This window comes from Galleria mellonella, unplaced genomic scaffold (assembly GCF_026898425.1).
Source record: "Galleria mellonella isolate WM207_F2 unplaced genomic scaffold, CSIRO_AGI_GalMel_v1 utg121, whole genome shotgun sequence".
NCBI classification, from domain to species: domain Eukaryota; kingdom Metazoa; phylum Arthropoda; class Insecta; order Lepidoptera; family Pyralidae; genus Galleria; species Galleria mellonella.
In genome coordinates this window covers 341,141-368,683 of record NW_026441983.1, presented here as the reverse complement: position 1 = coordinate 368,683, position 27,543 = coordinate 341,141, and the positions used below count along the sequence as shown (strand labels likewise).

Sequence of the window (27,543 nt, the reverse complement as noted above, 5' to 3'; positions counted from 1 at the left end):
TAATCCCGCTATCTGCGCTAACGGGATACGCTGGCGGAGCACCAGTGAAGGGTGATAGATGAGAATGAAAACAGGCCAGTTAGCCCATCATGATGAATTCATCAGGAATTAAACATGATAGTTTCCTGGGAGATCCGCGAAGAGGTCGACCTGGTTGGGTATATTGCTGTCAATGGGATTCTCAGTCTCCGTTACTAATTATCCCTTTCCCCCCGGAGAGGGATTATTATTAATACAAATTACCAGAACTCCACGTGGTCTTCTCTGGAAATCGTCGTGCTCAATTCCAGGTGTATTTACCACGATGGACTAATTGACCTGCCTTATCATTCTCACCTATCACACTTCATTGGTGCCCCGCAAGCGTATGCCGTTAGCGGAGGCGAGGATATCATTCTATTATTAACCATGTCCCTCTTAGACCACCGTCGAAGCCTAACCTAAAAAAGATTGTTAGTAATAGAGCCTAATAGCTTCATTTCTAGCAATATACCCTAGCAGGTCAACCTCCACATGGTTCCCCCTGGAAACCATCGTAGTTAATTCTTGTGGAATTAGTTATCATGGGCTAAGTGATCTACTTTCATTATCACTTATCATCTCTTACTGATGTCCCGCCAGTGGATACCGGTAGCGCAGGCGAAGATACTATTCCATTTTTACCTATTAAAAAAAATCAAAATAACCATTGTCTGAACTCATTGACATAATGATATATCTGTGCCGTAGCTGCAATTGAAAAAGAAGAGATTTTTTTTAAATCAGCCTGTGACAGTGACAATTGGACAAATGACAGTGACAGTTTTCAATTGTCCGAGACTAGGGGCTAAAAGAGGAAATAAATTTTTACATTGTTTACGATTACAAAATTCAAAATTGAGCATTATGCGTAGGGAATTTATACTAGTATTCCTTGGAATCATATGTATATCGACGTTATCTTCTTTATTGTCAGGTTATGTTCAAATTGAGACTGACAAAGTGCTTCTGGACACAGTAGTTGGTGCCGTTGGCGCTGGTAACTTCTCCTACTGGCAACTTGGACATACTGGTCCTTTGCTGGTGGAATTGACTTCCCTGAGTGGTGATGCGGATCTCTACGTTTCTGATAGTATAAGGTCGGTGTTCAGAAATGAATAAAACTTACTTATCAAGCCAACTCTAAGGTTACTGGGGGGAAAGGGATTGTTGGTAATGGAGTCTAACTGACCTATTGCTAGCACTACACCTTGTCAGGTCGACCTCCACGCGGTTCCTCCTGGAAACCATTGTGGTTAATTCTAGTGGAATTCGTCACGATGGGCTAACTGACCTGCTTTCGTTGTCACCTATCATCCTTCACTGGTGCTTTACCAACGTATACCGATAGCCCAGGCGGGGTTACCATTCCATTATCACCCATTAAAAAAAAAACTAGCGTTACTTCAGTGTTTGAATGAGATTGTGAACCTTGGATTTTTTATTTATTCTTTTGCTCACACAAAATATGTCTACGGGGCAGACGTAATGACTGATAGGATTCACTACCAGTTAACCATTACTAAACAGAGAGTAAATGATGGTGCATTGGACTAAAAAAAGGAATTTGTTAATGAAACATATTTTAATAAGTAACAGATTTAGGTCAGTGGATACCCTCAGGGCCTAAGAGTATCCACTGATCATATAGTTTTTTCCTCATACACGGTATACTGTGCTTTCTCTCTCTCTCTCTGTCTGTGTATGTGTGAGTATTGACAATTGTATAAAAATAAACTACATAAATGTCTTAACATTGTTACAAAGTATAATATATGTATTTTGAACTACCATTTTTGGTACTAAGCGTTCCCTTTGTGTTTATTTATATACCAGAGAGAGACTTTCTACAAAAGTCGATTGCTTAGGTACCTCTGACCTATTCGTGTTTCAACCTTGAAGCAGTTGTGTTTGCATGGCTGTGTTTCGGTTTGAAGGGTGGGATATGGTGTAAATTTACAGGGTACAGAGGAATAACACCTGAGTCCTCAGGAATGGCAACGCGTGGGGGGGGTATCATGGGCGAAACAGTATACTCTGTTATGTCCATGGTACTGCTCATGTCTATAGGAGACGGTTACCACTTCCCATCAGGTGGGCCGTCAGCTTGTTTGCCATTCTAAGTTGTATAAAAAAAAAAATTATGTATTATACACATATTTATGTAAATTTTGTATTTGTATGTATGTTTATGTTAGTAATGTATGTGAAAGAAAGATATTGTATTTGTCAATTGCAGACCGAGCTACGAGGTGGACAGGAACAACTTCAGTTCAGCAACGTGTGGCCCCGACATGGTCAACATACCGGCTGACTTTCCCAGACCAATAGGTAGCTTGACTTTCGTTTTTCCATTCTGTTGCTTTTGATCAACAATACCAAATAGAGTATATGGGCTTTTTTTTAATAAATGCTAATAGTGACCAGTGTTTTACCAGAGGGAGACTTTGTACAATAGTCGATTGCTTGGCTACCTCTGTCCCATTCATGTTTCAACTGTGAAGCAGTTGTGTTTGCATGACTATATTTCGGTTTGAAGGGTGGGATATGGCATGAATTTACTTGGTACAGAGGAATAACACCTGAGTCCTGAGGAACTGGTGCTCCACCAGCGTATCCCGTTAGCGCAGGTGGGGTTACCATTCCATTTTCATCCAATAAAAAAAAAATTAATTTGCCAAGTCCATTAGTTTTAGTATATATAATTATGTCAACAGGTATTGGCGTATTCGGCCATTGGTCCCATATATTCTCGGAGTACAGCATCCAGGTGTTCCTGGACACCAGCACGGTGCTGAGCGAGGAGCAGGTGCTGGCCATCGAGAAGGCACATCAAGGGAATACTGAGAGATCTGGTAATTATGCAGTATCATCATATCAGCTGTTATTTGTCCACTGCAGAGCGTAGCTTAGCTACGCGGGCAAGGGGGGGGGGGGTTGACAGTAGTAGTCAGTAGTAGTTGATGATGATATATATATATATATATATATACACACGACTTAGAATGGCAAACAAACTGACGGCCCACCTGATGGAAAGTGGTAACCGTCGCCTATAGACACGAGCAGTACCATGGACGTAACAGAGTATACTGTTTCGCCCATGATACCCCCCATGCGCTGCCATTCCTGAGGACTCAGCTGTTATTCCTCTGTACCCTGTAAATCACTGTCATATCTCACACTTCAAACCGAAACACAGCCATGCAAACACAACTGCTTCACAGTAGAAACATGAATGGGACAGAGGTACCCAAGCAATCAACTTTTGTACAAAGTCTCCCTCTGGTATATATATAAAATATAACATTAATTTATTATTATTTTCAGATCAAGACAAGAAAAGTCGCGAGAAGCAAGTTCAGAAGAAGACAGACGAGGAAAACAAACCGCGTCTCATGAAGTTGTTGAGCATATTGGACATGATATTCGAGACCTTTGTCCTGTAGGCAGCTATGAGTCCTGTGTGCACTCAGCATGACAACCCGTCGTCGTCCACTGTTGGACACGGGTCTCAGACATTGTATTTGGCATGGAGGCTTTAGTTTCAATTGTCCTTCTCATCTGCTGATACTTAAGGAAGGGTGATATATAGCAATATCTATATATATTACCAACATATCAGTCGGTAACTGTCCACTGCTGAACATAGGCCTCCCCTTTTAGGGGGGGTTTTCCAGTAATTATATAGATATATTAAATATTTATAAATTGGCACAATAACGGTTATATTAAATATCGTTTATTGAAATAGCAAATCGTTACTGCGTTCGGATTTATTCGTGCGTCATCGCCTGTGTCGACTAGGTCATGCAGAGCGAGCGAATAGAGACTTGAAGAGGAACGTATCTTTAATATAAAATGTAAATTTTAGAACGCTTCTATAAATGTATCACTTGTTTTTAAAACTTTTTTTCATCCAACTTAGAATGGCAAAGAAGCTGGCGGCCCACCTGATGGAAAGTGGTAACCGTCGCCTATAGACATGAGCGGTACCATGGACATAACAGAGTATACTGTTTCGCCCATGATACCCCCCGTGCGTTGCAATTCCTAAGGACTCAGGTGTTATTCCTCTGTACCCTGTAAATTCACGCCATATCCCACCCTTCAAACCAAAACACAGCCATGCGAACACAACTGCTTCACGGTTGAAACACGAATGGGACAGAGGTGGCCAAGCAAACGACTTTTGTACAAAGTCTCCCTCTGGTATTCTATATACTCGTTTCCTCCAAAACATTACAATGTAACTCGTGTACGTGGCTCAAGAAATTTTGTCTTCCGTAAATGGAATGCCCGCCGTTCGATGGTGCATCGGTGTGTTGGACTCAGTATTTTGGGCAATTTAAAGTTAACTATAGGACAGTAATGGAAGTAACGTGTATGGTGACTTCAGGATTTATAATTTTTGTTTTTTAATTTATTGTAGCTGTTATGTTATTAATTCTAGTCATTAAATATTTTTAAAATAAATCCATTTTTGTTTCTACTTGTGTGTTTGTTCATAGATTTGTAATTCCCCTGTTAAGTACTGTACTACTCTATCTCATAATTGGTAGGGGGGGAAAGGGATTGTTAGCAATGGAGTTCGACATTGCTATCAGGTCGACCTCCACGTGGTTCCCCCTGGAAACTATCGTGAATAAAATTCTTGTTGAATTCGTCACGATGGGCTAACTGACCTGCTTCATCCTCACCTATCATCCTTCACTGGTGCTCCGCCGGTGTTTACCGTTAGCGCGGGTGGGGTTGCCATTCCATTATCACCCATTAAAAAAAAATCTCATAATTGGTGATAGTGGAATGAGCTGTCCACGCTTTCGGCATATGCTGTACGGGGCACCAGTGAGAGATAATTGGTGAGGAATGAAGCAGCTTTCATCTGACCTTACTGATTGCTAAACTTCGGACGTGTTTTAAAAGATACGAGATAGAGTGATATGAGATACCAGGCAATGGACATCCATAATAATCCAACGCCCAAGGGAGGAGCGATTGTTAGTAATGGAGACTGAGAATCCCATTGCTAGCAATATACCCAACCGGGTCGACCTCCTCGCGGTCCCCCCTGGAAACTATCATGGTTAATTCCCGATGAATTCATCATGACGGGCTAACTGGCCTGTTTTCATTCTCATCTATCACCCTTCACTGGTGCCCCGCCAGCGTATCCCGTTAGCGCAGGCGGGGTTACTATACCATTTTCACCTATAAAAAAAAAAATATCCAACGCCCAAGGGGGGAGCAATTGTTAGTAAACTATCATGGTTAATTCCTGATGAATTCATCATGATTAGCTAACTGACCTGTCTTTTCATCCTCACTTTTTATACTCCCTGATGCCCCGCCAGTGTATACAGTGTATTGTCGCCTAGCTGTTTTCACAGGGTATTTATATATTTTTTATACGGGTAACCCTTTTAATGGTAGCATTACTTAAATAAAAGAAATATTGGTTAAACAATAAATATTTATTTAAAAAAAAAACTATTTAAAGCAATTTCACACATACTTAATGTAAATTTGAACACAAATTTATTAATATACTTTAACAACGCTTATAATTAGACATATAAGAGAATAGGTAACGAATAATGGGAGAACTCACGAAAAATAACGAGTATCATGAGCGAAACAGTATACTCTGTTATGTCCACGGTACTGCTCATGTCTATAGGCGACGGTTACCACTTCCCATCAGGTGGGCCGCCAGCTTGTTTGCCATTCTAAGTTGTATAAAAAAAAATATCAATGAATCAATTTTTATAATAGTGAGATCTCCTTTGGAAAACACACTCTGTATCGTAAGATAAAAAACATCGCTACAAAGAACATCTTAAAATTCCCATCACTGATAGGAAATTAGCAGCGAACTTTAGAAAGGGCGAGCACAAAAGACCATGGAAAGGTCGCGGTGTCACAGGTTTTTCTGTTTGAAAAAAAAAACCTGGTTTTTTTTTAATAATAATAATGGTAAAGGGATTGAACAAAATAATCAGTTTTACTACTTAATATTCCAGCTACTAACTGTCCACTGCTGGACATAAGCCTTCCCTATAACGGGAGGTTTGCTAGTAGCTGCCACGCTTGGCAAGACACTTGGAGATGTTTTAATAAGAACGTTGCTGCCCATCCTACACCGTCCCTTATTCATCTCTTACAAAACCCATGGGAAAGGAAGCGGTGGCCCATTTTATGCCGGAATACACACAGCAAACAGTTTTACTACTTGGTCGAACCTAAATAAGAGATTCAATGTAACTTATTTAAATATAAAAAAAAAAATACAAATCAGATATTGTGCATATAACGAAATTGTCTTAAAATAAATAGAAAAGCTTCACTTAGGTGTACATTATTCACTTAGGCAATAGGTTAATAGTATTTCTTGCGTTTAACTAATTTGTCGAGTCATTACAATACTTATCGTGCTTAGGTACGCTCGGTCTACTGTTGGTCTACTCGGTCTACTCGGTCTTTTACTGGTCTACTCAGTCTTCTTATTATTTTTGGCATTTGAAAGCTTCTCTTTGCATTCCTGGTATAGGCCGTCTATATCGAAGGCCGCTTTCATATTATCTTTTGAGAATAAGAATCTGAAATAAAAAAAAAAACATTAAGTAATATTTGTAAATAGTCCTTTTTAATTGGACGATAATGGAATGGCAGGATACCGGTGAGAGAAGATTAATAAGGATGAAAAGGCAGGTCAGTTAGCACACCCTAATCAATTTACTTGGGGGGGAAAGGGATTGTTAGTAATGGAGACTGAGAATCCCACTGCTAGCAATATACCCAACCAGGTCGACCTCCTCGCGGTTCTCCCTGGTAACTATCATGGTTAATTCCTGATGAATTCATCATGATGGGCTAACTGGCCTGTTTTCATTCTTATCTATCACTGGTGCTCCGCCAGCGTATCCTGTTAGCACAGGCGGGGTTGCCATACCATTTTCACCCATCAAAAAAAAAATCAATTTACTTGGAATTAAACATGATAGTTTACAGGGAGGACCACGAGCACGAACTTTTTTTAATGGATGATAATGGAATGGTAACCCCACCCGCGCCATCGGTATATAGCGGCAGGGCACCAGTAAAGGATGAAAGGTGAAGATGAAGTAGGTCAGTTAGCCCATCGTGACGAATTCAACAAGAATTGTTTACGATGGTTTCCAGGGGGAACCACGTGGAGGTTGACCTGATAGAGCATATTGCTACCAATGGGGCTGTCAAATTTCATTGCTGACAATCCCTTTCCCCCCAAAGAGGATGAAATGAGGGTGTATTGCTAGCAATGGGGAAGTTAGACCCCATTACTAACAATCCCTCCTCCCCCATTTGTAAACTGTATATTAATCTATTAATCATGCCCTTTTTCAAAAGAATTTGCTCTTTTATTAATAAAAAGTGCATGTATGTAACATCTGACCAGCACCCTGGAGATTACAAGGTATCCTGCTGTTTTTATGGTGTCCATATTTACAAGTGATGGTTACCATTTCCCATTAAGTAGAGCACCAGCTTATTAATCATTTTAAATTGAATAAAAAAAAATAAAAATGAATTATTCACTTCTGAAGTTTTCCAGTGTGATCTGGCTGGGGTCTTCTCATTTTCTCTTGACCTTCGCTGAATAGAAGAACTGTAGGCAACTGTCTGCTGGTCGGGCCGTCCTGTATCCGGTATTTTGCAGCTGCCTCGGGGTACCTATAGTGAAAAGCTTCATATTAGTTTTTCATATATTATCACCAAAAATTCACCGGAGGGAGACTTTGTATAAAAGTCGATTGCTTGGGTACCTCTGCCTCAATTGTGTTTCAACCGTGAAGCAGTTGTGTTTGCATGGCTGTGTTTCGGTTTGAAAGGTGGGATATAGTGTGAATTTACTGGGTACAGAGGAATAACATCCGAGTCCTCAGGAATGGCAACGCATGGGGGGTATCATGGGCGAAACAGTATACTCTGTTATGTGCATGGTACTGCTCATGTCTATAGGCGACGGTTACCATTTTCCATCAGGTGGGCCGTCAGCTTGTTTGCCATTCAAAGTTGTATAAAAAAAAATGTAGAGCTATTACATTTTCATATACATATCGACTGCTGAACATAAACCTCCCCCTTGGGAGGAGGGTGGGTAGATAATGAAATAGCAGGCCAGTTAGGCCATAGTGAAGAATACATCTGGAATTTAGCATGACGGCTTCCAGGGGGTACCGCGTGGAGGTACCCTAGGGTATATCGCGTAAATGTCTTCTGCGTTATAATTGGCGTTCTCACGATGACGTGATGAACCACTCCTATGACTGGTTGTTTTTTTTTTTTAATGGATGATAATGAAATGGTAACCCCGTCTGCGCTATTGGTATACGCTGGCGGGACACCAGTGAGGGATGATAGATGAGGGTGAAGCAGGTCAGTTAGCCCATCGTGACAAATTCAACAATAAACCAATCACGATGGTTCGCCTTTGCTAACTATTTGCTAACTTATTGTTGTTACTGTATGTTTTAGTGCAATAAAGAATATAATAATATGATGGTTTCCAGGGGGAACCGCGAGGAGGTCGACCTGATAGGGTTTATTACTAGCAATAGGGTTGCTAATCCCCATTACTAACAATCCCTTCCCCCCTATGACTGGTTGTTGTTGCAGATGATTATTCATGAATAGCCCAGCTGTCGTCTAATCGCTGTTCCGGTGAAAGCGTCCACTTATACGCGTGAGCGATAAAATATTTATGGCATATTGGTAATGGTTTTAAAACTATGTAAAATGCTGTTTTTTTTTTATTGATGGGTGAAAATGGTATGGTAACCCCGCCTGCGCTAACGAGATACGCTGGCGGAGCACTAGTGAAGGGTGATAGATGAGAATGAAAACAGGCCAGTTAGCCCGTCATGATGAATTCATCAGGAATTAACCATGATAGTTGGGGGGAAAGGGATTGTTTGTAATGTAGACTGAGAAACCCATTGCTAGCAATATACCCAACCAGGTCGACCTCCTCGCGGTTCCCCCTGGAAACTATCATGGTTAATTCCTGATGAATTCATCATGATGGGCTAACTGGCCTGTTTTCATTCTCATCTATCACCCTTCACTGGTGCTCCGCCAGCGTATCCCGTTAGCGCAGGCGGGGTTACCATACCATTTTCACCCATCAAAAAAAAAAAAAAAAAAAAAAAACCATGATAGTTTCCAGGGGGAACTGCCAGGAGGTAGACCTGGTTGGGTATATTGCTAGCAATGGGATTCTCAGTCTCCATTACTAACAATCCCTTTCCCCCTGTAAAATTCTGTTAGGATATTTAATTTCAATCAACCAAAAGTAGTCTGCTTTGATAGTTTTGAGCCAATCCTGTTTATGGTAACTATGCATGCATGGTTTATTTATTTCATTTATTTATTTTGTGATATTTAGGTAACAGTACATAATAATGAATGGTAAAACAAGATAAGTCCTCTATGATCGACCTCATCTATCCAAGTATACAAATATACAATTATATATATAAGAAAAAATTGTTTGCGTTTTGAAGGACATAATGGACAAGACAGTAAAATTACAGGGCAAAAAGGCATATCTTTCGGAAATGGCTATGTTTGAGGGATACTATGGAGTGTTTCAGTGCATTCATATATTTATTATATAAAAAAAAAAAACTATTATAACAAATTTATTATTCATATTTTTTGTTTAAAAAATCCCAGTGTTTACCTGCCCACATCCAATTTTCCAAATTTAAAATTATCCAAACTGTAACTAGCTGACAATTCGGCGAAGACTGGAGCGAAGTTGACGCAGGCTGGATGCCACGCCGCGTACAGACAGACTAGCCATGTTGTCTTGTGCCTTTTGAGTTCATCTTCAAGAGACTGCTGGCCGCGGAAGTAGGTGATATGCTCTGGACCGGAGTATGTTGGTTCGGGGAGCAGTAGGGCACATAAGATCACTATTGCTCCATATGGCAGACCGTATCTGTAATGGAGTTTTTATTTATTTAAATATAAATAAAAGTTTATGCATATTTTTTTTGTTTTAGCTGCCCGCTAATGACATATTTCCCAGCTGTAATGGGTTGACTGGAAGAGATCTCTGTCAGAGATAAGTCCACCTTTGCTCACAACATTTATAAATGTATTAACAATGTAATTTACAAGTTCAGTAAAGAGTATATAAATATTTAGTAAATGTGAGTTTAAATTCAAATTATATTTATTCAAAGATGACATATTTACAATTTTTTTTATAAATCTACTGGGCATAGAGAAAGGTAGGGAACATCAGTCATTACCACATTTTACTGATTATATATCTAAATTCAAAAATCAATGTCAAAAAGATTGGAAAGAATATTTTAACGAAATTTCAAAAGAAAAAGACATTTGGTACAAAACTATTCAGGCTGAACCTCCACATATTCCTTGATTTTGTGGAATTAAAATCAATAGGTACACTATTAAATTAGCTGTTCCTCTACGCTCTGGTCATTATCCATCAAAAAAATTTGCACATATGATGGGAAAGTCCTTGTCACCCCATTGTCAAACTTGTGATACCATCGATGATGTGAATCATATTCTATTAGAGTGTCGTATTAACACGAAGGAAAGAGAAGAACTCTTGCGCCACTTTAACTTAAATAAATTGAATGTTGGTCTTATTCAATCTATGTTAGTTGAACTTAAACCAGAAATTTTTGAACATCTCTGTAAATTATTGATGCCCATTAATTCTTCTCTTTATGTGTCTAGGGAAAGTAGATAAAGTTTTGTTTGAGAAATCAGATCAGGGTACAATAGGACTGATATACCTGAAGAAGGTGAACCTTTAAAATAATATAAAATAAAAAATCTACTGGTGGGATACGAATACTGTTATCTGCTGAGAAGAATATGCAAGAAACTCAACAGCTACTCTTTAAAGTCTCTGTTAACATTATGTATATTTATTATTTAAATGTAACATCTAAAATAAAATAATTGTTTTAAAGACTGTGCATGATCTATCCGAGAGATCATGATTCCTGTTGTTAGGCAGACTACGTTATTCTTGTATCTAGAAATAAATGAAGTTAAACAGTGATAAAAAGAGAAAGCAACTGTTCTCTGTTCTAAAACAGTTCTAACAGGTATCATTCTCGCTTGTATTTTATGTGTGCATGGCTGTTTTAATTTGAAGGGACATATCAGTAAAATTACAGGGTTTGGTGGTTTACACCTTAGTCTTCAAGATAGACATGAGGAGTACCATAAAATGCTGTGTGCAATATTCACAGAGTTGTTCATGTCTATAGGCAATAATTTTTTTTTTGATGGGTGAAAATGGTATAATGGTACAACTTAGAATGGAAAACAAGCTGACGACCCACCTGATGGTAAGTGGTAACCGTCGCCTATAGACATGAGCAGTACCATGGACATAACAGAGTATACTGTCTACTGCCATTTCTGAGGACTCAGGTGTTATTCCTCTGTACCCAGTAAATTCACGCAATATCTTACCCTTCAAATCGAAACACAGCCATGCAAACACAACTACTTCACGGTAGAAACACGAGTGGGACAGAGGTACCCAAGCAATCGACTTTTGTACAAAGTTTCCCTCGAGCTGATAGGGTATATAGTTAGCAATGGGACAGTTAGATCACATTATTAACATTTCCTTTTCCCTTAATTTGTATGCCACTGCTAAGTTAAAATAAATCAAACCTTATATCGGCATAAAACCACAGGATTAAGTTAGTAATCTTCGTATAAACGAACGAGGACGACAAATAATTGATCATTGTCACACTTCCCGCCTTACGAGTCCTCAGCATCACAACTATAATTAAGAAAAACAATATTTCCGTCTCATGACTGTCTAGTTCACAATCGGCACCGGGGAATAAGAAATTACAAATTACGGACGTCCGCTTGCTTGCAACGTAAGAAACACTGAGTAAAATGTTAATCCAATAATACGGCTTTATTAATTGCCGCAAATCTTTATTAAAAGACATTGTTTTGTGTTAATAATTTGAATTATTTTTGTGATAAAATAAGAGGAGACGTAAGATATGGGTATTAGATAGATGTTGAAATATCCTTTGTCAAATTGACATTTGATTTTTACCGCCACCACAGTGAAAAAAGATTTAACCATAGATTACAATCTAGGGATATGCAATCTGTTAACGGTCAAACTTGAACTTTTTTCTGGTGGTCCGCCGGCGTATACCGTAAGCACGGGCAGCGTCTACCTAAGAACAAGGTATTACAAAAATCTTTGGGGGGTATACAATTTCAATGTCATGTATTAAAAAAAACTACTGATTACTGTGAGTCCTAAATTGTTTTCTTTGCTCTTTTAATACAATTAATTATTTAATATCGTATTTTATATATTTATTATAATGTGTATATTACAATAAATAGATATATTATATATTTTGTGTATGTATAATCAATCTAATTATATTTATTTATTCATTTAGTCAACCATAGAGACGTGTCAGAATACACGAATGCGGTACTAATAATTATTGATATAAAAAAATATCAATAATTAAATAAAAAATAAAATATATACATACAACAAATATACTTATATATATAAAATATACTATATTATACACGAAACTAAGGATAATATATACTAGTACTTATTGTTCGGATAAACTATATGAATATATATTGTTTTTTTTCTTCTATTCAATAATGCACAGCCTACCTTTTTCTCTGTTCGCCCAATAGTCGATTGGTAGAGAACACCGTCCGGTGTTAAGTTTGCCAAATGTAACTAGAATTACCGTACACTGTGCATTATAGTTTAAATAGCATAAATGCCATCACGTATTCTGCCCACATATAGACTTTCAATATAATAAAATATGTGCGTGTTTTAAAATATTTAATATTTTTAAACGTTATAATAATAATAATAATTCTTTATTTATAGATTACAAAGATCCATTCTCGTTAGTAACAATTGACTTAACCTATGTTAGTAGAAAAAAAAATACAAAATTCATTTTATGGCCCCTATAATAATTTTGAGCCACAATGAGAGGATCGGGCTATCGTATTTATTACACAATGCCCACAGAATGCTGTTACTGCTGCCACGCAATCGGTATAAAAGATATGCGATCCGTTTGCGTCTGATGGCGTAGAAGTCACCTGTCCATGCCGCTGCAAACATTGTGGATGCAGTACAAAAACGTGGCAGCCGCAACAACACCATGAAAACATTATTGTATTGAACACGCAGAGCGCTGTATGCCCGCTGTGTATAGTCAACCCACAGGCTGCTTATGTATTATGTAATATTAACATCGAATTTGTGTTTCGTACGGCTCCGAAATTTCAGAAAATATTTCATGGTAGGCACTCTGATCGTGTCTATAGGCGACGGTTATCACTTGCCATGAGATGGGCCGCCTGTTTGGTTACCACTCGGAATATTTTATAAAACTATTAAGCATTCCATTTTCGTTCAATAGTCGCTTATTATATATATAAAAAAAAAAAAAACTTTAACTGTGACAAAACCAGTAATTTTGATTCTTAAACCAAACTACTACATTTTCTTGAAATTATGACATCAATCTGAAAGTATAAGCTTTTAGATAAAAAAAATTTTTTCAAATCAGTTTATAATCAATGGGGATCGGAGGTTATGCACCCGAATTTAGAACCTTTTTTTTTAATTTGGTTAAAAATAAAAAGACAAAATGTATAATAATAAAATTATATTTACAGTAATAAACGTTGTAACAGTACTTACATACGTCGAGCATGGAATCATATAGAGGATTGAGTCATGGCCATAGCTTGGGGGGGGCGGGGGCATTGAGGCAGTTCCCTACCTTAAAATGAAAGGCTCCAAGAAAATTAGATAGATTCGCTTTTTCGAAGTCATTTTAAGCGTCTAGGACAGACAGAGGATCAGAAAGTTCTTTTGCCCCACCCTAAACTTAGGTCTAGCTATGGCCCTGGATCTAGTATAAAAAAAAAAATCAGACGAGGCAGTGGCATTTTTCAGTTTATATTCTGTGGTGGGATGAGGGGTGGAGAGGGTTGGTTAGTTTTATTTAATGCTCTTGTATCAATCACCCTTTTTAAGACTTCCTCGTTAATTATTAAATTTAATTTAATATCAGTGATCAAATTTGGATACCATTTCATTAGACTATATAGCTTTTATTTTCATGGCTTTGAGCCATTCTCCATCCGCAAAAACTATCTATAAATCAGTCTATCATCAACAGCTTTCCACTTTAATTATCATCGGTGTACTATGGAACTTGGTCATGTGTTTCTTCAGCTGCTGAGTCCTGCCGAACTTCGCGGGGCACTCCTTACACTCGATTTTAAGACCTTTACCGTGTCTTCGCTTCGCGTGCTCGGACCTACGCGACGACGACAGGAACTTTTCACCGCAATCCTCACACTCGTACGGCTTCTCGCCGGTGTGGCGTCGTCTGTGGTACACGACGGCCATTTTCGACACCAATTTCACACCACAAATGTCACATTCGAATTTCCTCTCCCTTGTATGGACTATGCTGTGTTCAGCTAAACGAGTTGACGTGTAAAACCGTTTCCCACACCACTGGCACTGATGCGGCCGTACGTCCATGTGTATCCATAAGATATGATTCTTCAACTGCGGTCTGGAAGTGTACGTCTTTCCGCAGTAGTCACAAGTGAAGAACGCCGGGTCCCGGATATTGGAGCGTTTGTTTCGGGGCAACGCGTGAGGGTCCGGCCGAGCGTCGGGCTCACACTGCAGCCTGTGCTCTCTGTAACAGCCCCGATTGCTGAACTGAATCCCGCATTTTCGACACGTGCGCACCGCGTGCATTTGTGAGTGTGCCTCGAACGACGCCTTCCTAGTGAAGAACCGGCCGCAATCCCCACAAGTGAGCGCGCCCACCGAATGGGCCTCTTTTACGTGCTTTCTCAATTGGGCTTCGTCGGTGAATAATAGTGGACATTGTTGACAAAGTATAGAATTTGTGTTGTGCGCGTAATTTAGGTGGTCCTGTAAATCTCGGCCCCTGAATAGAACTTCGCCACATGTTAAACAGGCTTCCTTCTGTCCACTATTTATAAGGTGCATATTCAGGTAGTATGGGCTCATGAATTTCTTCCCACAGTCTGGACACTCGCACTGAGGTCCGGCTCTGATGGATTTAGGGGTTTTTCTTCCCGGCCGATTGTTGTTCAGTCTATGCACTACATCCTTGGGGTCGCAAGGACTATAATCTTTCATCGTGTGTAGGGTTAACGTGTCTGGTTTGACGATGCCGAATAACGTTTTGACCATGTGGTTGGTGGCGTCTGGGAGTTCGGTTAAAGAGTTTAAGGCTTTCTGCCATATTTTCTCGGAACTCTTCACGAACAGTTTGAACATTTGCGCCGCGATCACGGAGTTGACGCACGTAACGCAGACGCCGTGGGGACATAGCGATTCGTCGAGCATCTGAAACGATTAGACAAGATTTTTTTACAAAATATATATAAATAACATAAGTAATCTTAGATTACAGTTACAGTATGTATATATCTTATGTATTTTAGATAATATTTATGTAATATATACTATTATAAGTACTTATGTGTATGTTTGGTGTTCACATCATTATTTGCATGGTTTTTATATATTATTCTTGTTATTTATGTGTATTATTCCTTTTTATACGTTATTGTACTCATGCTTTCCTAGGTGAGCGTATTGGAAGACTGTAAGGCTCACCAGTGGATGTAATAAATAAATAAAAATTGATAGAGGGATGGGCCACAGCGTCCCTCTTAAAACATTTCTAAAGTCGTAACTTCGGTTGTCAATGCGCCTAGCAGTAATGGCAACTACTGGCTAAATCCTCCAAAGTCACAAACCATTTTTAGAATTATGGCAGATTATAAACAAATTTCCATTTAAATTCCTTTCTTTAGCCATGATGCTCCGACTCAAATATACAATTACTACTTCGTATGCATGGATTTCAGAAAACTAATGCAAAATACCATTTATAGATGGCGTATCAAAATAAAACGTATACCAGTTTTTAAGATTGAGCTTTAGAAATACAACTGTGAAAACCATTGCATTCAATTTGATGCAGCAGTCTTTCTGTGATGCTGGAATAAACGTGTCACCATCATCATCATATCAGCCTTTAACTGTCCACTGTTGGACATAAGCCTACTTGTAGGGGATTTTGCTAATAGTTGCCACGCTTGGCAGGCGTATTGGTAACCACAGTCTGGCTTTAAAGATGTTTTAAGAGGAACGCTGCTGTCTATCCCTCGCTATCCCTTAGTCGCCTCTTACGACTCCCACGGGAAAGGAAGAGATGGCTTATGACAGAACCGCATGACTAATAAAAGAAATATACTTGTGTATTTTAACTGACTAAATATATTATATTTCATAGCCATTCGACGAAACTCCAGAAAGTTGCGAGGCAAATACATCTAATTATTGATATTGGGCCATTACTTTATTTAAATAAGATATTTCTAAATTTTTTTTTATTATAAATAAATAAATAATATACAGGATATCCCGGCTTGACAATCCCCCCCCCCCCAGATCGAAATTGTTAAGTTGAAAAACCCATACTCGATTGTACACTTAAACTACCTTCAATACTTCTTCCTGACACCTCGAGTGGCTGGCGTCACCTCTATATGAGCATAATGCACCGACAGATAGTGCTTCTTCAGTTCGAACGGCCTTACGAACCTAGCGTGACACTTATCACATCCGTGCGGCATTTCTTGGGTGCTACGGTGCCGGCGTTTGATATGATCCAACCTTCTGGAAGCCGATAGAAACTTCTCGCCACATTCCTTGCATTCGTACGGTCGCTCGCCGGTGTGGATCCGCTGATGTAAATTATAACCTAACTCTGTCCGCAACCTAGCACCGCAGTAGCATTCGTAGATTTTCCTCACGTTCGTGTGTACACTCTGGTGTGATTTCAAATGTGCGACCGTGGACGTGCGTTTACCGCAAATCTGACATATATAGGGAAGAACATTCAAATGTTTTTGGATTATGTGAATGCGTAGCGAAGGCTTTTTAGTGTACGAACTGTTGCAATAATCGCAAATGTACTGTTTGGTGTATTGAGACGACTCTTTGGGGAACGAACATTGTTTTAGGTGATACTTATAACATTTTCGGTTCTCGAAACTGCGCCTGCACGTGTTGCAGTGGAACAGTGAATGCGAATACATGTGCGCGCTCAGAGCTCTCTCGTTGGCGAAACTGATGCCGCAAACCTTGCACGGGTAGCCTTTATCGTCGTGATGTTCATAGACATGTTGGCTCAAGCCGTCTTTAGTATCGAATAATTTATGGCAGATCTTGCAATCGTGCACCCACTTCCCGTGGGCTGTAGCGAGGTGCTGCGCCAGCTTCGTTTTGGGTATGATCATGTAACACTCCGTACATATTCTTTTGCTTGTATTCATTAGATGGAGATTCATGTAAACGGGGTCGGAGAACCGTTTGCCGCAATCTGAACAACGGCAAGGCACTACGACGCCATTGGATCTTTTAACTCGTGGTGCGTAAGGCTTCTTTTTCTTATCCGTTAGGAATTTTGTGTTCAATTTCTGCACCGCTCGCTCTTTTGAGCTCACTCTTTCTGTCTGATCTCTGATTAACGTTCTGTCTGCGTTGTAGAATACATAAAACGCTTTGTCCTCGTCTGTCGCGCCGTCTATAAGCGACAGGTAGTCGGCAGCGTCGTTCCATAGTCTTTTGGATGTGTTGCAAAGGTCTTTGAAGCTTATTGCAGCTATGGTGTGAGCGGTGCACCCTCGGCATATCCCCTTTGGCAGTCCTGGCTGCTCCTCCATCTGAAACCACGGCATTGATCAGTCCGCCCTTCCTGTGGCACTCTGTTAATTATACATCTATCTTAGCACTATTCTTGAGGCGCTTTTAATTTATAATGTGGTACTTGATTCTATTTATAAATATTAACATTGTTATTGATGTTTGATCAAGAGATTGGAAATGTTTTGTTATTCCTTTGTATGTAGCTATGTTCGAATAAACTATATGTGGTTACTATAAAACATCGTTTTCTTCGCTTGGGGTATTGAATAAACAACTTTAATATCGCACCTTCGGTAAGACAAGGGCACACTGTACTTTTTGTTATTTTACAGAACAGTCATTTAAAGTTTTTTTTTTTACATTCATTATTGTGTTGTTTGCCAAATTCATCCAAAACGACATAAACACTGATGCTGTACTAGCGGCGAATAATCCGTATTTATTTCAAGTCTTTGTTCGACCAAAAAAGGAATGTTTTTATTGTTCTTTTGCATATTTAACTCATTATGTATGAGGTTTTGTATGTTGTGCCCTTGTCTTACCGAAGGGGCGAATGTCTTTTTATGAAGATTAATAATTTTAAATTTATTATTTATTACCTTTAAAATGTTAAAATTGATTTATTATATTTATCAACTAAGGGAGCTTGACAAGTCCCCTAAGCAATCTCAGTATAGAGGAAACATAATAAAATTCAAGACTGAGAATCCTATTGCTAACAATATACCCAACCAAGTCGACCTGCTCGCGGTTCCCCCTGGAAACTATCATGGTTAATTCCTGATGAATTTGTCACGATGGGCTAGCTGGCCTGTTTTCACTCTCATCTATCACCTGTTACTGGTGCTTCGCCAGCGTATCCCGCTACCATACCATTGTCACCCATTAAAAAAAACCCTCTCTGGGAATATGGTTGGATCAATTATTCATTTCTCTATTCGTTTGCTAAGTTACATTGAAACAAAATATACGTAGGTTAAAAAGTAAAGTATGAATGGTATCATATAGTTAACAGATTAGCCAGACAAAGGAATATTCGGTCTCATTTTCTTCACTAGTGCGAAGGGGAAAGGAATTGTTAGTTATGCGGACTACCAGTCCCATTACTAGCATCATACTCGGTCAGGTTGACCTCCACGTGGTCCCTCTTGGAAACCATTGTGCTGAATTCCAGCTATATTTATCACAATGAGCTAACAGACCTGCCTTTCTATCCTCACCTATTTTCATTGGCCTGTTTTCATTCTCATCGATCACCCTTCACTGGTGCTCTGCCAGTGTATACCGTTAGCGCAGGTGGGGTTGCCATTCCATTATCATCCATTAAAAGAAATACATTAGTGCGAAGCCGGGGCGGTAAGCTAGTATGAAATTAATCTTATTTAGGTTTTTTTTGTAATTTTGTTAATTGTAAACACATTGAAAAAAAAAAACAAGAAAAGATTGTGTTCCAAAAAAAAAACAACTTTTGTTGTAACAAATCCAGTGATTTTATTTTAAAAACTAAACCGCTGAACTGATTTTGATAACATTTGTATGCGACCAATCTGTAAGTACATCCTTTCAGATAAAAAAAGAATTTACCAAATCGGTTCACAACTGACGGAGTTATGAGGTGACAAACATAAAAAAACACAACCGAATTGACAACTACTTTTTGAAGTGGACTGAAACAATAGCTTTCAAAAAATAAACTTCTAACCATTTCTACAAAAGAACTTTATTACAGAATCAAGGACGAGTTTAAAACTGTACATATCTCTGTGTCTAGTCTCAACTATTATATATTACTTGATGTTTAACTTTAAGATGGGTCTTAAAACTTTTGTGATAGCAAAATTTCATTTTGCACATACCGCATTCATATTTGATATTCGAATTAACACTTGTTTCTTGTAAAATTTTGCCTTTTCCATCGTTTAGGATAATCGTTGCATTTGGTTTTGTATGCTTCTTACTGTGCCTCTCGTAACCTCTTCTAGTGCTGTATTTGGCGCCGCAAACATTACAAATGTATCTATCCAAAACTTTATTATGTGTATTGCCATGTTCCGACAAGACGGAACGATTCGAGAATGTTTTACCGCATTCCTCGCATTGAAATTGGAAACCGTATAGATGATTATGCATTATATGCACTTTCAAAGCGTTTTTAAACCCATACTCTTTAGAACAATAATCGCAGACGTATTTCTGGGATGCAAAATTGGTTTTTGGGTTGCAACGTTCCGAGTGATTCCGAAAACAAGAACGGCTTACAAACTTTTTCGAGCAGCCACTGCACACTTTCGGTTTGTGTACTGGCATATGACAAATTAGATTGGTCGCCGATTCGAAACCTTGTTTGCATTCGACGCAGAAATGTGACAGCACTTTGTGGCATTTCTTCCTATGCTTGGAAAACCTTATAGGACCCTCGAATGTGTCCATACAGAATTTGCACTTATAAATCTTAACAGAATGACCTTTCAAGTGCTTCAAAAAGAGCTCAGTACTCAGAATCTGTTTACATACATGACACATTTTCTTTTTTATCGTTTTCATGTGTGCGTTCAATTTGTAAAGATTCTTATATGGTTTCTCACATTCCGGACAGGTGAATTTCGTGTTTACCTGTTTGGTATTAACATTTTTTTCTCTACACCTCCGGTTCAACCTTTCTTTGAAGTTATTCAATCTCTCTTCATTTCTAGCGTCTGTTTTCGCTCTTGTGTCCACGAAACGATCTATTTTCCCATTATCTATCAAAATATATACACTCTTCTGTCTGTTTGGGATCTGAATTGTTTTCAGACTGTTCAAGATTGAGGCAATCTTTTTGGTCGAGTCTCTGTACAGCTTTATGAACGGTAAAGCACGGATCGCACTGTTGTAGCACTGAATGCATATCTGCAGTGGCATGAGTGCTGATCTCTCCATCTGTAACAAGTGCTTCCTAGTAAGTGCTTCACTATCTTATAGTTTCTTGAAGTAGTTAGTTTATCCGGGAATTTCTGTATTCAGTCTCGCAATTGGATGGTTATGTGCGAGTGTAATTGGTTCAGACAATTTAATAGCTTCAGAAACTTATTTTTAATAACATATGTAAATTTAATTCAACGTGGTAATCTACCTAATAAAATTGCTTATGATTTACATAAGGCATTATAATTGAAATTGTTAGACATTGAATTAAAATTAATTATTTTTGTAATTTGTTTCTTTTAGAAACTTTTATTCAAAACATGAACATGCCAGACCTATTGTTTTCTAACCTAATACACATTAAATAAGAAAAAAGTTATGAATATGTTACAATATTAACCAACTAAACAACAAACTGTTCTTGCGCCAGTTTCGCTAGAATACTCTGAATAATTCTTACATTAAACCCATTATGATTATCACTATCTTCCCTAGACTGCTATTCCTGACACAGTCCATCATCAACTACAGCATCTTCACCTAGGACGCCCATTATTTTCTCAGTGTGATGTTTAATTGTAATTCCCTTTTTGTATTTTACAAAATTTACTGCTATAATGTTTTGGAGAGAACAATAAAGAGTATCTATCTACATTATAATTTTGTGAATCCTTTTTCTATGGCCTAGTGTGTGTATCTGATATATCTTCTGTTTTTTTTAATTTTGATATTGTCTTTTTCTGACTATACCAATTGCGGTTTTTTAATATATATCCTAGTAAGGACTATAGATTTATTTAATCCTTTGGTTTTACATACGATTTTGGTTGGTGAGCCGTATGCTTGTTTGCCACCTCAGTGGTATAAAAAAAAAAACATACGAATTTTTTCATGTAGTGACGGAATAAATATATATTTTACACATTCCCGGGGATTTGTTACACGCGGTTAAGTGACTAAGTACCGTATAGCATTGCAAGAAAAGGAAAACTGTTGCCACTGAGGTTTTTTAGAACATGTATTATTTTTAAGTTTATTCTGTGTCAGACTTTTATAAAAAAAGTCTTATAGGTTTTTGTTTAAACTGAATATTTTACATTACAAACACATATATGTTTTAGTACTACATACATTCCGCTGTTTACATCAGGTTATGGGCCCAGGACGCTTCCACTGTTATATCAAGTCGCTTGGACAAGTTTTTAAAGAATGAAAATGGAATGGTAACCCTGCTTGCGCTATCAATATACGCTAGCGGAGCAATAGTTAGTGATGATAGGCGAGGACGTAAGCAGGCCAGTTGGCCCATCGTAACTTCTTAAACAAGAAATAACAGTGATGGTTTCTAGAAAGAGACGCGTGGGGGTGGACCTGTAAGATCTATTGTTAGCAATGACGCTATTATGCCCCGTGTCAGGCTATATCCTGCTATGACAAGAAAAGTAGAATTCAAACATTTATTTATATTCATACATATAATAAAAATATATAAACAGGATACAAGACAATATTTTAAAAACAATTATTTCAATTCCAATTTCAAAGGCTAACTACACTTGGATATTGTACTCTTCGTTTGGCGGTGCCACTTTGTGCTGGTGCTTCCGACTGTGATGCAGCAGTCCTCGGCAGCTGCCAAACTTCTCGTGGCATTCGGAACACTCAAACTGCACCTGGGCTCCGGCTTCTGAGCTATGCGCCGTGGCTACATGCTTCCTCAACCTATATGGTAGATTGAACCGAGCAGGACAGAAATCACATCCGTGCCGTAGCACCTTCTGACATTTGTGGACCTTCCGTACGTGTTCTGATCTTCTGGAAGATGCCGAGAATGTTTCGTTGCAGTAACTACACGCGTAAGGCTTCTCGCCGGTGTGCAAGCGCATATGCTGTATATAGCCCAATCTGCTTCTCAGTACGATACCACAGCAATTACATTTGTAACTGCGAACTAACTCGTGAGTTTTGACATGTTCGGTCATGTGCGCGGCCGCCAGGAACTTCCCGCAGTAGATGCAAGGTCTGTGTGTGTTCTTCATGTGGACAATTTGTATGTGAGCGCCAACAAATTTCTTTCCTGCAAACGTTTTGCCACAGTAATCACAGATACATTCGTTCGAGGCGCTCCCACGCAGTCCTACCCGTTTCCTCTTCTCGCTCTTTCTATTTTTAACTTCCACCGTCACTTTGTGCTTCGTGTGGTGTGTGTCTTTCCTATTTTTGTCCAAGTTGCAACATTTCTTCACGTGGTGCAAGTAACAGGTCTGGTTTCGGAATGACTGGTCGCAACCTGGACACGTCTTTACAGCGTGAACGGATAAGTGAGCATGGTAGGCGTGTGACGATTGGAAATTCCTGCCACAGTCGCCACACGTGCAAGCACCAGGCGCGTGGGCCTGTTTCAGGTGGCTCGTGAACTGAGGTTCCGACCAGAACAGTGCAGGACATTGCTTGCATTTGTAAGGCTTCTTATTATGGACTTTTGACAAATGCGCAACCAAATCGTCCCTAGACATGACTTCTGCGCATATGTAGCAAGCTCTCTTCAAGTCGGTTGACTCTTTCAAATGTTGGAACAAATGTTGGGCATACAAAAACTTCTTTCCACACGTCGGACATTGACAGCGGAAGGTTTTGACTGTGTTTCTGTTCGTACCTGCTTTTGGCTTCAACTGTGCAGTCAGCCGGTGCGCTGCTAATTTAGCCGACTCTATACCTTGCTCATCAACGTCAACCAGGGTCATTTCGTCTTTACCGATCACCACAAACACTGTGGGAGCGTCGTCTGCGTTTGGTATGTTCTGAAGCAGTGCCAATGTCGCGTCCCAATGTTTGGCAGCTTGTTGGCACAGTGTCCGAAAGTTGCCGGCTACGAATGCCGAGCTGGAACATGACAAGCAGAGTCCGGACGGCAGGTCACCGTCACACACCACCTGCAACCACCGTTCAGTCAATCCGCCACAGTAGATTGTACACCATTTTTTTTTTTTTTGATTCCCAAAATAATGCTTGTCAGGTTTTTTTTTCTCCACTGCTCAGAATAAGATTTCCAAGATGTATATAATGTATATCAAGAGGAAACAGTGGTAGAATCGTAAAAAATTACATTTTAAACATACTTTTAATTAAGTTTATTTAAATAATTATTATTTCTATACTATTCTGGGGTTTGAAGAATTTTCTATAAATGTAAAAGGAGTAGGCAATGGGAGACAGGCGTGACAGATATGATGATGATGATGATGTAAAAGGAGTGTCTGATACCAACATAAAATTAATATAACAGCTATAAACTTACAAAAATATAGAAGTACAATTTACTTTTCAATATTTTTATAAATAATAATGAAATGGTAGCCCCGCCTGCGCTAACGGTATACGCTGGCGAGGCACCAGTGAGGGATGATAGGTGAGGATGCAAAGACAGGCCAGTTAGCCCACCGTGATAAATACACTTTGAATTCAGCACGATGGTTTCCAGGGGGGACCACGGGCAGGTCGACCTATAAGGGTATATTGCTAGCAATAGGACTGATAATCCGCATTACTAACAATCCCTTTCCCCCCGGGGTGGCCTATTTGCAGGACCACATGGCAATAAATTATGATATTATAATTTTTTGGGCTTTAAGATCACACTGATTATCACATGACAGTTGGTCAAGCTGTTACCTCACCAAGAGGTAACAAGTATTCTAATTTATAGTATTTATAAAAAAAATAAGTATTTTATAATATTAATAATATTAAACACAAGAAAAGGTCCATTTGACCCCTACGAGAGTGCAGAATTAATAAATATATATATAAATATATATTGCACCAGAGGGAACTTTGTACAAAAGTCGATTGCTTGGATACCTCTGTCCCATTCGTGTTTCAACCGTGAAGCAGTTGTGTTTGCATGGCTGTGTTTCGGTTTGAAGGGTGGGATATGGCAGTGAATTTACTGAGTACGGAGGAATAACACCAGAGTCCTCAGGAATGGCAACGCATGGGGGGTATCATGGGTGAAACAGTATACTCTGTTATGTCCATGCTACTGCTCATGTGTATAGGCGACGGTTACCACTTTCCATCAGGTGGGCCGTCAGCTTGTTTGCCATTCTAAGTTGTATAAAAAAAAAACTATACTTATAATAAATCTGTAGAGAGGTCAATTCTATACATGAAATATATTTACAAAATAACTATCAGGCGGTGATTAGTGATCGATACTGATGCCAAAAATGCAATCAGTAAAATTTTTGTCTGTCTGTCTGTAAGTTTGTTATAGAAACAAAAACTACTCGACGGATTTTACCGAAACTTGGTACGATTATTCTTCATACTACTGCGCAGGTTATAGTATACTTTTCATAGCGCTATGATCAATAGGAGCAGAGCAGTGAAGGGAAATGCGTCTGCTATATCGAAACCACTGAACCGTGAGAAAGGACATAGACTACTTATTTTACGAAAAACAAAGGAAATACAGACAAAGTCGCGGGGAACAGCTAGTATATAATAATATTAATAATAAAAGATTTATTGCACATGAAAATATACAGTCTTATATATGCTTAATAAAGTAAAATATAAAATAAATTTCAAAGTAATTTAAAAAAATTTACTACTATTTTCTTTTTTTATTTATTTAATTCTTTATTGTACACACCAGTTATAAGAATATGACAGAGGTAATCAAATGTACAGAGGCGAGCTTAACTCTAATAGAGTTCTCTTCCAGCAACACCCAAAGTGGAAAGGAGCATTAATGTCAGCGGGTAGAGCGGTGTACAATATTGCGTCAATTTTTAAAGAAACTAGACTTTTTCTGTTATAGACTGTGAGAAATAGGTAAAGATCAGAGACTGTACTACTGTCAATATGTTCAGTGTAATAAAAAAATAAATAAAAAAAAAATAAAGTATTACTAATATTTTCTGTATCCCTAGTACCTGCATTGCAGTTTTTATTTCATGATTTAAAGCTTTCAGCAGCCCATGAAAAAAAATTTCTTTACAAATATAAAACAAATAGGCAAATAAGAAATAAGTATTTATAATAATTATAGCTGTCTAATAATTTTTCTAAACCCATTTCAAAAATTACCATTTCATTTTGATATCACAGCAAAAACTTTGTAAGGGACAATATGAACTACTTTTTTTTAATAGATTAAGTCAGTTATTATAATTTTAGTTCATGATGGTTCTTAAAACAATAATATAATGAAATTTGCAAATTAAGTTTAGAGAAACAGTACCTCAGAATCGGCCTGTTTTATTTATATCAGAGGTTAAATTTACAAAGTATATAAAAATGAATCTTATTGCCTCACAATACGGAACAAAGTAGAATTATCAAAACTAAATGTCATTCACAAAGTACGCTGTATTTGACTATGGGCTAATTCATGATTTGTATCAGGTCTAAATAATTTTTAATAGATAAAATAACAATAAGTGTACGAAAAATAATCAAGAAATTTAAATATATTAGGGATTTATTATTGTTAATTTATTCTATTTCTTTGCTCAATTCTTATTCGATGTGATGATGGTAGGCAGATTACGTCATAAAGGACGCGATCTTTATAAACGCGTTTGTCAAAGCGATATTTGTTTTGCTTACTTCTTAATTATATAAAAAATACTAATGTATGGAGAATTTTAGTTATTAACCAACAATAGCATTAAACGCTTTTGCGTCTATAATGAAAATAAAACTATAATAATTGAATTTCTTTAAATTAAGAATGGCAGCCATTTTGTTCGCAGGTACAAGGCGGGAATGACGCGTTCCGTTATTCACAGAAAATAAACATAAAGTTTCAAAATGAAACAAATTATGCTAACCTCTACTCCTGTTATGGTCTCCAATAACTCGGCAAGGGTAACCGGTTTGTCTCCGTCGGTCATTACAGTGTCACCAAGAAATACTTGGCCCTCAGTTGTATCGCCCATGCATATTCTGCATTTATCCATCCCATCTCCACGCACTATGTGCGATACCAAAGCCTTGATGTCCACTTCTCTAGTCATTTTAATTACTATTTTCGCTTTTTTCGCCGTATTACTAATTAAACATTTATAGAAAACTTAACGAACCGGCAAATGGTTCTAAAATAAAATACTTATATGAACATTTATTTTCATTGGTTTGACAGTTATAGGGATGTCCATTTTGACTATTGTTAACTGAAATCGAAGAATTTACACTCTGTAAATTTATACTGCTTATCATTAAAATTACCAAACATAATTAACTAACTTAAATAACATTATCTTTTTAAGTTTTAAGAAAATACTTCTTTTATACAATTTCTGTTTTGTTGATTTTTTTTATAAGTTATACTTAAAAAAAAATAACAGAATATTGTATTATAAAAATCAAACTAAAACAAAATAATGTTATGATTTATTTATTAAATTAAAATTAGTCTTTCCTAGGAGCTATCTCCAGAATTATCGAGGTTACATAATAAAAATTGATAATTATTATCTCCACTCTTATAATTGAATGAGTAGTCGTGCGTACACATGCCTCCAGTTCTTCACCATTCCAATTTTAAGTATCGAGGTGGAGGGAAGGAATGTTAGCAGCAGTCGTTACAAGCAATGTACCCTGTTGACCATCTCTCAATCTCCGAAAAACCATCATGGTTATTTTTTCATATTTTTTTTTTATTGTTAGGTAGCCAAAAGATCAGACGGTCTACTTGATGAAAAGTCAGCTACTTACCGTTGCTCATAAATACCTGCAAAACGAACGAATGAACGATGAAC

At 38.1% G+C, this 27,543-nt stretch overlaps 6 protein-coding genes across 8 annotated transcripts; 1 reads left to right on the top strand and 5 right to left on the bottom strand.

Annotated features, from left to right (window-relative positions):
* Positions 1-700: 700 nt before the first annotated feature.
* Positions 701-4,510, top strand: LOC113516572 (UPF0669 protein C6orf120 homolog). Its single transcript, XM_026900999.3, has 4 exons — positions 701-1,118; positions 2,258-2,349; positions 2,736-2,873; positions 3,349-4,510. Exons 1-4 carry the CDS (start codon positions 790-792, stop codon positions 3,465-3,467), a joined length of 678 nt encoding a protein of 225 aa, XP_026756800.2. The 5' UTR covers positions 701-789; the 3' UTR covers positions 3,468-4,510.
* Positions 4,511-5,477: 967 nt separating this feature from the next.
* LOC113516569 (thioredoxin-related transmembrane protein 2 homolog) lies at positions 5,478-12,109 on the bottom strand. The gene is made up of 4 exons (XM_026900995.3): positions 11,737-12,109; positions 9,743-10,003; positions 7,597-7,731; positions 5,478-6,617 (listed from the first exon to the last, which is right to left on the bottom strand). The coding sequence occupies exons 1-4, from the start codon at positions 12,027-12,029 to the stop codon at positions 6,509-6,511; spliced, it is 798 nt and encodes a 265-aa protein (XP_026756796.1). The 5' UTR covers positions 12,030-12,109; the 3' UTR covers positions 5,478-6,508.
* A 1,636-nt stretch (positions 12,110-13,745) lies between these two features.
* On the bottom strand, positions 13,746-16,801 carry LOC128199970 (zinc finger protein 345-like). Its single transcript, XM_052899576.1, has 2 exons — positions 16,661-16,801; positions 13,746-15,496 (listed from the first exon to the last, which is right to left on the bottom strand). The coding sequence occupies exon 2, from the start codon at positions 15,494-15,496 to the stop codon at positions 14,273-14,275; it is 1,224 nt and encodes a 407-aa protein (XP_052755536.1). The 5' UTR covers positions 16,661-16,801; the 3' UTR covers positions 13,746-14,272.
* On the bottom strand, positions 16,663-17,901 carry LOC113516564 (zinc finger protein 431-like). Its single transcript, XM_026900984.3, has one exon. The coding sequence runs from the start codon at positions 17,899-17,901 to the stop codon at positions 16,663-16,665; it is 1,239 nt and encodes a 412-aa protein (XP_026756785.2).
* A 1,663-nt stretch (positions 17,902-19,564) lies between these two features.
* LOC128201741 (zinc finger protein 699-like) lies at positions 19,565-26,568 on the bottom strand. Of its 2 annotated transcripts, none has more exons than XM_052899580.1 (2): positions 26,390-26,568; positions 19,565-20,788 (listed from the first exon to the last, which is right to left on the bottom strand). In XM_052899580.1, the coding sequence occupies exon 2, from the start codon at positions 20,786-20,788 to the stop codon at positions 19,643-19,645; it is 1,146 nt and encodes a 381-aa protein (XP_052755540.1). In that variant the 5' UTR covers positions 26,390-26,568; the 3' UTR covers positions 19,565-19,642. The 2 variants fall into 2 exon arrangements, with proteins under 2 accessions (XP_052755540.1, XP_052755543.1); XM_052899583.1 differs by lacking the exon at positions 26,390-26,568 and adding an exon at positions 26,022-26,381.
* LOC116413154 (zinc finger protein 184-like) lies at positions 22,222-26,940 on the bottom strand. 2 transcript variants are annotated; one of them, XM_052899573.1, is made up of 2 exons: positions 26,614-26,940; positions 22,222-23,706 (listed from the first exon to the last, which is right to left on the bottom strand). In XM_052899573.1, the coding sequence occupies exons 1-2, from the start codon at positions 26,797-26,799 to the stop codon at positions 22,324-22,326; spliced, it is 1,569 nt and encodes a 522-aa protein (XP_052755533.1). In that variant the 5' UTR covers positions 26,800-26,940; the 3' UTR covers positions 22,222-22,323. The 2 variants fall into 2 exon arrangements, with proteins under 2 accessions (XP_052755533.1, XP_031766436.1); XM_031910576.2 differs by lacking the exon at positions 26,614-26,940 and adding an exon at positions 25,868-26,013.
* Between the last annotated feature and the right edge of the window lie 603 nt (positions 26,941-27,543).

Coding starts and splice junctions, on each gene's coding strand:
- LOC113516572 (XM_026900999.3), top strand. CDS start 790: ATGACAGTGACAGTTTTCAATTGTCCGAGACTAGGGGCTAAAAGAGGA. Junction 1,119..2,257: donor TACGTTTCTGATAGTATAAG/GTCGGTGTTCAG, acceptor TGTCAATTGCAG/ACCGAGCTACGAGGTGGACA. Junction 2,874..3,348: donor AGGGAATACTGAGAGATCTG/GTAATTATGCAG, acceptor TATTATTTTCAG/ATCAAGACAAGAAAAGTCGC.
- LOC128199970 (XM_052899576.1), bottom strand. CDS start 15,496: ATGCTCGACGAATCGCTATGTCCCCACGGCGTCTGCGTTACGTGCGTC.
- LOC128201741 (XM_052899580.1), bottom strand. CDS start 20,788: ATGGAGAGATCAGCACTCATGCCACTGCAGATATGCATTCAGTGCTAC.
- LOC116413154 (XM_052899573.1), bottom strand. CDS start 26,799: ATGACTAGAGAAGTGGACATCAAGGCTTTGGTATCGCACATAGTGCGT. Junction 23,707..26,613: donor AGACCATAACAGGAGTAGAG/GTTAGCATAATT, acceptor CGGTGGTTGCAG/GTGGTGTGTGACGGTGACCT.
- LOC113516564 (XM_026900984.3), bottom strand. CDS start 17,901: ATGCCGTGGTTTCAGATGGAGGAGCAGCCAGGACTGCCAAAGGGGATA.
- LOC113516569 (XM_026900995.3), bottom strand. CDS start 12,029: ATGTCTTTTAATAAAGATTTGCGGCAATTAATAAAGCCGTATTATTGG. Junction 10,004..11,736: donor TGGTTTTATGCCGATATAAG/GTTTGATTTATT, acceptor ACTCCATTACAG/ATACGGTCTGCCATATGGAG. Junction 7,732..9,742: donor GGAAAATTGGATGTGGGCAG/GTAAACACTGGG, acceptor TTTTCACTATAG/GTACCCCGAGGCAGCTGCAA.